This window comes from Eublepharis macularius, chromosome 3, assembly GCF_028583425.1.
Source record: "Eublepharis macularius isolate TG4126 chromosome 3, MPM_Emac_v1.0, whole genome shotgun sequence".
In the NCBI taxonomy this organism is placed as follows: domain Eukaryota; kingdom Metazoa; phylum Chordata; class Lepidosauria; order Squamata; family Eublepharidae; genus Eublepharis; species Eublepharis macularius.
Window position 1 is genome coordinate 67,416,887 of NC_072792.1, and position 13,541 is coordinate 67,430,427.

Genomic DNA, 13,541 nt, shown 5'->3' on the forward strand with positions numbered 1-13,541 from the left:
CCGTTCCCCAGTAGTAATGGGTCATCTTATGGGGTTACAAGCCCCAAAACTCAGGTGGGTTCCCTGGAGAGGCAGTATTGTTTTTTTCTAAGATAATAATAATAAAATCCCACACCAAAACTTCAGTCCCCATGTGGACTTGGGCAACACTAAGATTTGGACCAATCAAAAGCCATAGGTGCCACCCCATGGTGATTTAAAAAGAACACTTTTAAAGGGGTCAACAAGGTACAAAACAGTGTTCTGCAAATGTGTATTTCTTGGGGTAAAACCCACCCCAAAGTTGACAGCGATCCATAACATTTTATGGATTGCGAGAACTTTTATCTGATTTAACACACCAGTAGGACTTTTTATTTTTTTAAAAAGGGAACTGATCATAGTTGCAGAAATATCCCTGAGAAGAACGAAAGATAAGAGTTCCCACTGAGCAGCTGAAGTGCTTCAGTCTATACAATGCAATTATGCAGCAGCTTTTAACAATGTCAATATAACTTGGCCAGCTGTGGAGCTATCCAGCTGTGGCATGAAGATCAAATTATTCTAAGTGACATTTTTATCACTAAGTGGACAGTTTCACTGGAACTTTTTCAAATATTGCTAACGTGTTTTCGTATGTCTGATTAATTTACTGATCTCTAACCATATTCCATCACAAAACCTCCCCAGGAGACTAGAATTACAACAATTTCCCTCATGCAGGTGTACTTATGCAACGGACCAGAAGTATAGGCAGGGAATAGTCATTTGGCAGACAGAATGACTTGTCACAAACATGACAGAGACCTCAGTGAGTAAAAGAAAGTTAACTTTCTAGAGTGTGTTAGTCAAAAAACATGCAAAGCCTACATACAAAGTGTTTTACTTCAGCAAGGTCATCCAAAGCCCATTTCATTTTTGGCACAATTATAAAGACAAATATAGAAGTTTTACAAGAATACAACTAGAGAAGCTGCTAGTTAGTAAAGTAGAAGTCTATCTATATATGTAATTCTTAACATGGCCAAATTTGTAGATACTTAAACCTGAAGAGTGGAACCACAAACAGACAAGACAGATCTTTCTACACAGCCGAAAAATGCAGAAAAATTTGAAATCTTAATGCCCTCAGTGTTTGTTGCTAGACAACCATAACAGTAATGTCAGCCTTCAAGTCTTGGTTTCACTCCGTAAAATGCAGGGAGAAAGGGTAAGGCTCTTTCTGGGTTGTTTTGGCCTTTGAGGGAGACCTCATCAGGGCCAGGCCCAGCAACAACCACTAGGTAATATGCTACCACATAACTTGCATGGCTCACACAGGACTGGCTGCTTGCTATTGGTAAACCACAGCCACCCCATGAAAGTCACTGCAGTGTACTGTTACAGCTGGGGTTCCCAGACAAAGATCTGGGAAACCAAGGTTCAAATCACCATTCTGCTGTGGAAGCTCAGTGGGTGACCTTGGAATTAGTTACACATTTTCAGCCTAACTTCTCTCACAGAGTTGTTCTAAATTTAAAATGGTGGAGAGAAGAAATATGTAATCTATTCTGGGCCACAGTGTGGAGAAAGATGCAGTCTAAATGAAGTAAAATAAATGATAAATATAGCTGAAGATGGAGGCCAGATAAAAGGTAGGTTGATTTGTGGGTGGAACGGAGACAAGGAAGCAGGGAAAGGTGAGTGGATAGGGGTTGCTAGGAGGAATAAATGAAGAAATATTGTGTGGAGGGGGGGATTCAGGTAAAAATGAGACGTCTTCACAAGTTCTTGAGGGTTTCCACCATGCAGCTGGGCCCAGCCTTGCAGTCAGCACCACAGAACTGGGCCATAGTTTTCCTGAGTACAGGCTGCTGGGGGAAGGAAGGAAAGCTGGAGATTGGGGTGGGGTGAGGCAGATAAAAGGTAGATATACTGGTGGATTGGGAAGGAGAGAAGGAATCAGGAAAAAGGGAAAGGCTACGGGGGCTTTCAGGGAAAGGAAAGAAGAAATGTTGGAGGAGGGAAGAGTGGGACCCTCCTATTTGTCTACTATTTTACTGCCCTGTAGAACTTCCCAAGTTCCAGCCCTGAGAGGGTCGTTATACCTTTAAAAAAGTGACACAAAAGAGGAATCAACCTGCTGTGATTTTCGAACAGTGTTATGGCGAAAGGGGAAATTGAATTTAGTGGGCTTTTCCTGTTACGGACTTTTACTAGTACTGTAAATCAAAGGATCATGTCTCTTGGTCTTCTAAGAATATACTTCCATGCCTGGAGAACTTCAGCCATTCCTTTCCTGCATCCTACTGTTTAAAATTTGTGCTTTATATTACACTGCTTACTCTGTTCCTGATCTTCAGCCCCCTCAACACTCCAAAGGCCTCCTTGCTGCCTACCCAGCGCTCATCTGTCCCGTATTCAAATGCCTTACACAAAACATACTTTTTCTTGTCCTTAGGCACTGTGCAGGTTTCCTATGTAATCAATCATCTTCTCTCCATCTTCTCCTCTGTTGCCTCCTTCTGCTCTCTCTATGGAAATGCATTTTAAAGGCCACTGCTATGTTTCGGTATTCCTTCAGCATTTGCGTGGCCTGTTGCTTAGGTTCTCTGCTTCAATTGCCACCTACCAGTCTAATGTTCATTGCTTTTGTCCTTGGCTTGACAAAACTAGTCTTCAATTACCTCATAGCAGTTGGTCCACTTGGAAACAATATTTTGTTTAGAGCTACGTTCTCTTAGCAACTGGAATGCTCATGAAATTCTATGACATCACAGAAGCTCAGCCACTCATTTAATTAGCGCCACAAAATCCTTTCATTTTTTTGTAGCAGAAGTATCCCCAACAGAATTCAGTGCTTTAAAACTGTTTTCATTTCACAGGTCAGTTGAAAACCTTATTAATATATGAACATGCAAATGGCTCATAAAAAAGCCATTTGTGCTTGGAAATTAAGAGAAAACATTTGTGCTTTATAAAATTAAAGGGTATCAGAGGAAATGCAATAAAATATACTCAAACAATTTTCTGGCAGGATAGTTAAAATCAGATAATTAAGACAAATCTTGGCATGCAGATCTCTCTCTCACTCACACACACGAGATATGATTGGATTCCTAATGGGGCTGTGGCTGCTTAGTGTCCTCTGTTCTGTAACATATTCCATGTTTTCTCATGCTAACTCATCCCACAGTTGTGAGCCCAAGTAAAGTTAGCCTCAATGGCTTTTAAGCACACAAGTGAGTGGAAACAATTTTGGAGTTCTGGAAGTAGAATTCCCAAAGTGTAAATTAGGCCTGTTATTAAAAAGAACAACCACAACCTTTGAGGGGCCAATTTGCATTAGGACATCATGTTGGGGAAAGGGAAGGAGTCAACTCTCTCTCTTGCTATTCCACTTCTCCCCACTGCTTTAAGCCCTACTGAGGGAAAAGACTAAGGATAGCTATATTTTCCCCTACTAAACCTTAAATTAGCCTGTCGGTGGAGGGCATGTACACTTGGTAAGATATTAAACCCCCTTCCGCAGTGCTATGTAATTTCAGATCATAACTACCACAGCTGCTTCTTACAACCATGCTGCACATCTGGAGTTCCAATCACTTTAGTGTCACATGTAGTTTAGCCATAATGTTATAAATATAGGACAGAGACAGAAAATAATGGCCTCTGACCACATTCATCTTCCTTTGGGAGAGTGTGCTGCTATCTGGCCATTCACTTGCAAACCAAGAGACAAAGGGGGTGTATGAAATGACTTATAATAATAATAAAAAGATGTGTGCACCCAGCCACTCTCAATTGTTTCTTATGACAGAGGGGGGATCCGAGCCTTTCTTGAGGATCCAGGAAGCCTTACACAAACACACAACAGCAACCAACCAAAAGCTTCCCAATACAAGCAGAACCAATAAAACCCAACAGAACAATATCAAACCACAGAATGAACTACAACATCAAACCAGATAATTTCATCAAAACCAACACAAAACCAGAGAACACTAGCAGAACCAAACTAAAACAAGGAACGCTGTTACAAGCCCAACAGAACATCAAACTAGAAGATCCCAGCACCCAATCTAGCAATCCAGTAGTTTTATGGCAGCCAGCCAGACTTGGCTATGGCCAACACTGACATAGACACACACACACACACACACACACACACACACACACACACACACACACACACACACACACACACATACAGAGTAATGCTGCCTCCTTCCCTCCTCCTCTTGTTGCATGGAGAAACTGCAGAGTGGGAAAAACAAGCTGCTGCAACCTTTAAAATGCAATTCCCAGATATTCCCAAATATACCTGGATTATTCAAGAATGTAAATACCAGTTTATTCAAATATACCTGAATAAGCCAGTTATATTCAAATAATACTGAAAATGTATTTTTCAGGTATATTTTAAACCAGATTTTAACCACATACCAAATTGCACATCTCTAATAATGTGAAAAGGACTTAGCAATCACATTCTAATCTAGGAGCTAGAGTTTGGGGAGAGACCAGGGAGGTGGTCCTATGTCCCCTCCCCCAAAACGAAATACAGTAAATAAGAAGATTTAGAGAAAGACAGACATTCCTGGGAAAACAGCAAGTACAGGAAACCTAAACAGAAATCCAAGGTCATGGGATGGGGTGGGGGTGCTCTGACAAGATGTCACACAAGGCAGGAAATGAGTTTTCCTGGGAGGTGTTCCTGGTAGTAAAATTACTTGTTTCTGTCTCCAGCAGCTGTTCTCACAGACTTCTCCAGAGAGAAAAAAAATGGGAAAGAAGAAAAATTACAGAAGCCATTAAAGGCAACATCAGACTCTAATAGAATAAGGCCATAAGAAGGCCCAGTTTAGGAGGACCACTTATGGTGGAAAGTCCAAAATCAAGAGGAAAACTGTTTCTAAACAATCTATAATAAGCTCCCCCAGTTCCTAGATATAGCAGCTATCTTCACACAATTGTCCAATTCTCCTTGTTGTCAATGGCTCTATTTTACCAGGAGTTACTTATATCCCAGTTCCAGGACATGGGCTGCCCTAGCGGATGACCTGTACCAGGAGGATAAAGTTACGAGGAGTGCTACCCTGTTAATTTTCCTTGACCTCTCATTGATTATGGTATCCTTCTGAACTGCTTTTTGGAATCATGGATGTGGCCAGGAATACAGGGAACAGCTTCTGGTCTTGACCAAAAAAGATCATAGAGTATGTTTCTGCAGGCCAGAAACAGAGATGGCCTGGATTCCCAGCTAAACATGCCAAACAAGAAGTCTGGAGACCCAGAATAGAATAGCCTTGGAGAGGGGAAAGATTAATACAATAACATGGCCTTTTGTAGATTAGAGGTGGTCTATTACGTGGTGGGGCACAGGCACAAGAACCATCTGAGAATGGCAAGAATGTCCAACTACACAAGTGAAGATATAGTAGATATAGTTCAAAGATGGGGTGTACTGAAGGCAAACAGATATTCATATATATGAATACCCTAAAATGTACTTTCTTATAATAAACATTAGCAAGAATGAACTGATACTTTTGTAGAGTGTTTGAAGTTACAAGATAATTAGTTAACTAAGAAAGTGACCCTTATCAAGTGGGACAGCTAGCTATTGTTGGAAAATGATTTTAAAAAACCTATCAATATAGGAGCCTGAATTGATTAGCAGTTTCCTCTTAGAAGAGGTTCCTTGCTTGTGACCTTACTTTTGGATATTTTAATTGACTCATGTAGGTGCTCTCCTTTAATTATCTATGTAGCAGTAACGGATGAGTTTTTTTTTTGAGTTTCCCAATGTTCAAGATGCAAACACTTCTATTGTAATAAAAGGATAAAAATGGAAGCAAAGATTCTACAGCTGGTACAGAATGCTGTGGCCAGAACAATGATTGGAGGGAATCACTCAATTCTTGTTTCATCTACACTGGCTCCTGATTTAAATCTGAGCCCAATTCAAGGTGACCTATATATCTTGGACCAACACAGCTGAAGGACCACCCACTCCCATATGAATCTACCCAACCACTCCATTTGTTTTTGGATGGTCTGCTTTGGATGTGCTCACCATCTAAGTTTAGATGGATGGCAACCCAAGAAAGGGCCTTCTTGGTCATGGTGCCGAAACTCTGGAACTCCTTCCCTAGGAAGTCTGTCTCCTATCATTGTCTTCCACCAGCGAGTGAAGACTTTTTTGTTGGGTTTGGCGTTTCCTTATTAACACTTATAAGTCCTCCTTCCCATTTGTGTGATTTTATGTGCTTTGATTATGTTTTATTGAATTGTTTTAAATATTTTATAAAGTTGTGTTTTAAATGCTTTTTGAAATGTTTTAATGTTTGCCAGCTTTGGAACCCTGGAAAGCATAGAAACGTTTTAAATAAATAAATTAAAAAACACTACCAATGTCATTTGTTTCAAACAAATCTGTTCTAGTGTGCTCTTTCTCCTTGAAATGTTGATCTGATAGCCTTACTCCTCTACAATATTTGATTCAAGTCCACTTCCTTCCACACACCCACACACAAAGTGTGGACATATTCTCCCCATCAATCAGTATTACTTCTCTTGCAGCATAACTTTCCCTTTGCAAAGTATTTTGCTTTGGGTAGAACTGTTATATGTATCTGTTATGTTACATCTGAGTAGCAGTTTAATTTCTTAGCTGATACACTGCTTAACAGAAATCATGTAATTAAAACAAACCAATCTTTTGAGGTCTCAGATGAAGAGACCCAGAAGTCTGAATAAGTCATATATTGTTTTGTGTCATTTTGGTTGGTCTTAATAAAATGTATTGCATACATTTTGTTTTCAGATTTTTCTTTGGATCAGCACAGGGATTCTCCTAACTACTTAACAGGAATCACTATGAGAAATCATGGGCATTAAGATATGGGGCTCAGGGTGGAAGACGTAGGGCAAGAGGTTGTCAGGAAAGACATGTGGAACAAAAAGATGCACAATTTTTTTCCTGATTTTTCCAGTGTGCTCTGAGAGACAGCTGTGCACCCTCATTCATCCAGTATCAGTGGATCTTGACAATCTACCTTACCAGCTTTTCCATATAAGACTGAGGTTAAAAACAACAATATAGTCTCTACAAAATAGTTCTTGAATTGATCGGGCTATTTCTGATTGACGCCCATGGTCTGAATATCCAGAATAGTAGCAAGCACAAGTGTTTTAAAAAAAACATGGTATGTGCCCTGTGGCCCCATGTTCTTGGCATATATGAATGTGATACTAATTTTTTTTCAAAGAAACTGATCCACAAAGAATGAAATCTGGCATATATTGTAAAGGAAGTTTGGGTCCCCCTGCAGGCCTATGCCAAAGAATTAATACCAACAGACTTTTGAAACCACAACCAACCAATTCCTGTTTAAGCCCAACAAGCTTCAAAAAGATAAATTATGTATTCTTCATCAGAATGCAAAACAGAAATTTGGCAAAGGGTATTGCAACAAATTACAACTGTTTCAGACTCTTAACATGTGATAAGCACATTATTGGATTATCCAAATGGAGCTCTTTCCAGCTGAAAAACTTTTTCCTGAGAATTGCCAGTTTGAATTGTTTTGGGAAAATACGACAGACAGGAGTATGTGTGTGTGTGTGTGTGTGTGTGGGAGGCTTGATCTTACGATCAGGACAGAGAACTAAATACAGTCCTAACAGACAAGAATCCTGAAAACGGATATGATGCTGATTCCCTTTGATGTTCGTTTCATATTTACAGTTTTGTTAAAAGGGCAAATTCCAGCTATTCTTTTATAAGCAGGAGCCTCTCCATTTTTCAGGAATGAAGCAGCAGCTCTCTACTTGTCTCCTCTCTTTATTCACACTATTTAATTCAAAGAAAAATAAAAAGCAGATCCGAGAAAAATTCTGAAGCCGACAATGCATAGTGTAAACAATCAACAATTACAGAACTGCACATTTTTGCCAGAATGTTTATTCTATTATTTTCATTTGAAAAAGAGTTTTCTGCAGATTTAAAAGACTTCCTCTGCTGTCTCATGTTCTTTATAACGAGGATTCCTGAAGAGATTCACAAGAGAATGCTTCATACCTCTGACAGGTGCATTGACAAACAAAAATTGACTTCATATTTTTTTATACATGGCCTCTTGGAAGTCATTTAAACACAACCCCAAAACACCTCCCACTGCTTAGAACTAGTTCCACAAGGAACAAAGAGAAAGAACATCCACTGTGAAGCATTAAAACCATAAATTATTAAACTTAATAATTATGATCACTGGAAAAGTATCACAGAATGAAAGCTCTCTGAACTCCTTTACTGAAGGAAAGTGGGAAAGTGGATGATGTCGGCAGGAAAGGAAAAAGGGTATTTTGTAATGTTTTTCTTAAAAAATGGCTGTGCCATACTTTACCTGGGGCAGCTAACATGTAAGTATAATGATGTAAACAACCTGGCATATTATAAAAGCTCAGTTAAGCGCTGTTCACACAGCTAGGTTGAGGCCATCTAGGAGCCTGGCACATGATGTGAATTACAAAGAGTTGGAGAGCACTCAAGAAGAAATGAAAAGAAAAGAAAGCTTTCTGAGAGAGTGGGCTTAATGAAAAAAAACCCTCCATCCTTATTGGAGTGTTAAATCGGGCATGGAGCTTCAGGAGTTGCCAGTTTTCAATGCTTCACTGTCAAAGTTAGAGTTGCAGCAACGCATGATGCCAAAAATGAAGTGTACAGAAACCCACAGATTGTCAGAATCTCAGCCGTTCCCAGAGTGAGGGCAGAAAGCAAGGAAAGAAAGAATAAAATATATTTAACAGCTATTATTTTCTCTACCCTTTAATAATGACCAGAAGGGCCTGATGCAAGTATTATATTTAATCCAAGCTTGAGCCTATCTCATAACTGCTCCGGATTTCCCACAGCATTTTATGGGCAAAGACAGATGACAACATACTAAGTAGCAAACTTAGGGGTAGTAAGCACATTTGTCCATTAAGTCTATTTGGGAAATAATATGGAATAAACAGATTCATTTCCTCACTATATGGATGTCCAGCAAACTCCGTGTTTGGAATGGCACTAATCAGGCCCTTCTCCTCAATGTAATGGCATCATTATCACTGTAGGTCAGGAGTAGGGGCTGCAGTTCCTGGTATGGCACCCCCAAAGCTTTCGAAAACAGTCGCCACTTTGTGCAGCGCTCCTTACTGGGGCAAAGGAAGAGGGTAAGAATGGAGCCCGGAAACACCAAACCAGGGATGGAGATCTAGGATGCTGCTGCAGATGCTGGTCAAAATGTGTCCATGCTGGTTCATACTTGCCCATTTCAGAGACTGTGACAGTAGGAGTGGCATAGTGGTTAGAGTGCTGGAACTGGACCTGAGCTCAAATCTTTAATCAGTCATGAAACTAACTGAATGACCTTTGGCCTAATATACCCTTCGGGGTTGTTGTGAAGATTTATGGAGGAAGAGAGCTACATAAGCTGCCTGAGCTCCTTAGAGGAAGGTTGGCATTGAAAAAATTGTAGAGAGGTACTCTAATCACCACTCAAGCTAGCATGCATACAATCCCTTGCTAAACTAGTTGAAAACAACCAAGAGTTGAATTTTACAATACATTGTGGTTGTCAGTTAGGAATGGCCATTTGCATCCAGTATGTTACTTCAAAAAGCTCGGAGTAATCATAAGGGCAGAGAATGATGAGACGGGATTGAGCTGAATGGATGGCCCAAGGATTCAGGATATCAGGGAGAGAGTGAAAAGGATGTAAAAAAAATATTATTTATTTTTATTTATATCCTGCTTTTCTTCTTGACGATTCCCCTTCATCTGCTTAATTCTCACAATAACAACCTTGTGAGGTTAGGAGAAACACTGGCTGAAGTCAAATTATTTGCTTGTGTTTTTAAATTAAAAGGATTTAAAGTATGGTAATGTCAGGGCTTTTAAAAATGGTTTATTTTTTACATTTTTTATTTTTGTAGTATTTCGTATGGCATTGCTCAAGGCCTGTGGCCCAAATGAGAAGTATCATTAAAGAACAACCTTGTTAGGGGAAGTTAAGGTTGAGAGATTGTGATGAGCCCAAGATCACCCAGCAGGCTTCCATGTTTGAAAGGACAGAGGGATTCAAGCTGAGCGAGGAATTTGAACCTGGTTGTCTTAGTTCCTAGGGTGAATGACACAGGTTGGACACTTGTCAGCTTCCCTCAAGTTTTGATGGGAAATGTAGGCATCCTGGTCTTGCAGCTGGTTCTCCGACTGCTGTCCAATGGACTTTTCAACTGTCACTTGTCCAACATTCCACCAAACTGCCTACATTTCCCATCAAAACTTGAGGGAAGCTGACAAGTGTCCAACCTGTGTCATTTGTCACTTGTAGTTTGGCCCTTAGTCTGATTCTGATCACTACACCACACCAGCCCTTAGAAGAAAGAAAAACATAAGGCTTCAAATCATGGTGGTGGTGCTGTTGAACAGTAGCAAGCAGCCAGGCCTGGGTGAGTCATGCAAGTCGTGTGGTAGCAGGTCATCCAGCGATTGTTTCTAGGCCTGGCCCCAAAGTGTCCTCCCTCAAAGGCCAAAACAGCCCTGGAAAGAGTCCTCCCAGTGCCTTTTACTAACAGACCAAGCTTGAAATACTGGCTAGCAACAGCCACTGAGGGCATCTAGTTAAAGCCCCCCAAATGTGTGTAGGAAGATCTGTCTGTCTGTTCATGGCTCCAACAACGTTTGAATTCCTGCTTCATCTTGGGAGCTCACAAGATGACTATGGGCTCATCATACTCTCTCAGTCTAACCTACATCATAGAGTTGTTCTTGTGAGGATAGAGAGGATGAGTGGAGAACTATGTAATGTACCACTTTAATTCTCCATTAGTGAGAAAAGAGAGATATAAACAAACAAATAAAACACTTTACTCCTTTTCATTGTTATTACTATGTGCTAGATTGTTCTCTTGCACAGTCACGAGGCCAAAAAACCAACCAGTGTCTTACCATTGTAGATTATATGGTAGAATGATTCAAGACGGAGAATTCAATAACATCTGGCATGCATATATATTCAAAAGATCTACAGTTCCTTCAGTATACCAGGATTTTCTGCTGAGAATGAAAGATGCCATCTCTGCAGTCAGCTTAATCAAACTTCATCCTGAAATTTTGTTTTGCCTCAAAACTGTACCCAGTAAAATCAATAGCTCCTTGTAATTAAACACAGAGCTAGTGTATTGCTTCCACACTATGTCTCAAGGGACAGTCTGCACAACCACTTTCCAAGTTAGAGTTGGAAAAATATCAATCCCTTGTTTCTTCTATTCATACGAAACCCTCTGGCAGCTGAGATTCTTGCCGAGTGACAAGCTGCGTTATCCTACAACATAGACTGTATGCTTTGCAAATGCCTCAATATAAAAAACTCACACAGGAGTAATGATTTTCTTCATACTGTGAACTGCACCAATCAAATAAAATCCATAAAAGCACTTCCAAGCCCAAGTCATTTCAATAAAGAATTACACTGGGAGGAAGATACTATTGATTTCCCCGAAGCCTCTTAAAATTAGAGTTCAGTTCTAATCATAAAAGGGGAAAAAGATAACTTCCTGCACTGCATTAAACTAGAAGTACCCAAAGGGACAGAGAAGTCTTGGAACAGACACAGCTGGACTAAACTAGCAGAAAAGAAAGCAAATGGCCAACCTATATTATCACCTATGTCAGAGCTTCCCTCTGATTTCAGCAATACAGCTACAAATTTCCTTTGGGCTACTCCAAGATGCTCTTGAATTTAACTGCAGAAGTCTCGAACAAAAAACAAACTATGCACCAATTCAATTGTACACACTTAGTGTAAGTTTAAAGGTCAGGAAAGGAAAATTTTTTGGAGCAACTCAAAATTTAGTTTTGGAGGAGAAATTAGAAAACTAGTGCTGCTACCACTAAACCAGGATTCATTGGGGAGAAAACATAACAGGAGCTCTGTGTCTATAAAAAGTTTTAAATCAGTAAACCATTTTTTACCCATGATTTTGGATATAACTTGGGAAGGTATATATCCCTTGTACAATCAGAATAAGCTCATGAAAAAGAGCTCAGAAACACAACTTTCACACATTCTATAAAAGTTCCCAGTATTATGTGACATACAAACCTCTCAGATCTGGATTCAGTAAGGGTGCCTTTTCTGCACAGGCTTGGGTAAGATAATGTGGATTCATTCTTAGATTTAATTGCAGAACTGTCGCATTCTCATTTAGTCATAATAGCTTTTACATATGCCAGTTGCCATGTTCACATGTTACAGTAATGCACATAAATCCTGCCTGTACACGGACATTATCTGTTTGTAAGAAACAGGCAGCAAGCATTCACTTTACAAATGAAACAGAGAACCAGTACTTGGATAAATGTGAGGTTCCAATCATATGTTCAGTTGTACATGCATGGACTGCAACATGAGAATTGCTCGATGTACATATAAAAAAATAATCAAGTATTCATCATACACAGAACTGAAGGTTTTAAACCACAGCACATATTTAACACCCCTACAAAGTCCTTGAAAGAAAGGTGTGGTACAAATGTGATAAATAAGGAGATAGGTAATATTAGAACCACCTAATATGAAACAATCTGTCTTAGAACAGGGCACTTACGGAGCTCTTCCCTATGTCTCTCGGTCTGTTCAAAATACTGGCGGAGTTCTTCTGTGATTTCCATGTTGCTTAGATCATACTCAATAGCCTCGTCATCTTCAGACTCATTTACTGCCTTGGAACCCCTCTCCATCGCTGTGTTTTTTTTATGAGATACAAGTTGAGGCCTCGGAGGATGCCAACGCCTGCCACTTTGGCTGTAGACAGAAAAGGGTCCCTCTCTCAAGGGCTTATCTTCATCCCAGTCAGAGTAACGTCTACTGGAACGATTTTGAGAAGGGCAGACAGACTGTTGATAAAAGGATTCCATTGCCCTTCTGTAAGCAATTTTGTGCCTGTGCATCCACTGCATAGCTTGGTTGTAATGAGTCCAGTATCTTGCATATATTTTTTGTGAATACCATGGTCCTATGTCTTCAGACACTGAGCTCTCCTGAAAATGAGAGCAAAGGAACAAAAATTCAATAGATGCAAGCACAAACTCTACAACAGAATCAAAAAGAGTCCAGTAGCACTTTTAAGACTAACCAATTTTATTGTAGCATAAGCTTTCGAGAATCAAGTTCTCTTCGTCAGATGCATAGTACTATGCATCTGACGAAGAGAACTTGATTCTCGAAAGCTTATGCTACAATAAAATTGGTTAGTCTTAAAGGTGCTACTGGACTCTTTTTGATTTTGCTACTACAGACTAACACGGCTAACTCCTCTGGATCTACAACAGAAGAAGCCTTATTAAGATGGAACCGACTCGCTATGGAAGTCTGAACACATGAGGTATGCAAACAACAAAATCACATTTTGCAGTTCCTTCCTGTCACTTACTCAAACCCCAATGAGTTAGTTACAGCCTTTTGCCTACTGTTAGATCTCAAACATGGGGATTCTGTCAGATTCCCCTACACACCTGGAAATTCCTGCTT

At 39.9% G+C, this 13,541-nt stretch overlaps 1 protein-coding gene across 6 annotated transcripts in view; it reads right to left on the minus strand.

Annotated features, from left to right (window-relative positions):
• Positions 1-13,541, minus strand: part of GEMIN8 (gem nuclear organelle associated protein 8) — a 47,651-nt gene that overhangs the window by 12,786 nt on the left and 21,324 nt on the right. For all 6 annotated transcript variants that reach the window (XM_054973091.1, XM_054973092.1, XM_054973093.1 and 3 more), the window contains exon 3: positions 12,619-13,051. In XM_054973091.1, coding sequence (XP_054829066.1) covers positions 12,619-13,051 — 433 coding nt within the window. The remainder of the gene's footprint in view (positions 1-12,618; positions 13,052-13,541) is intronic.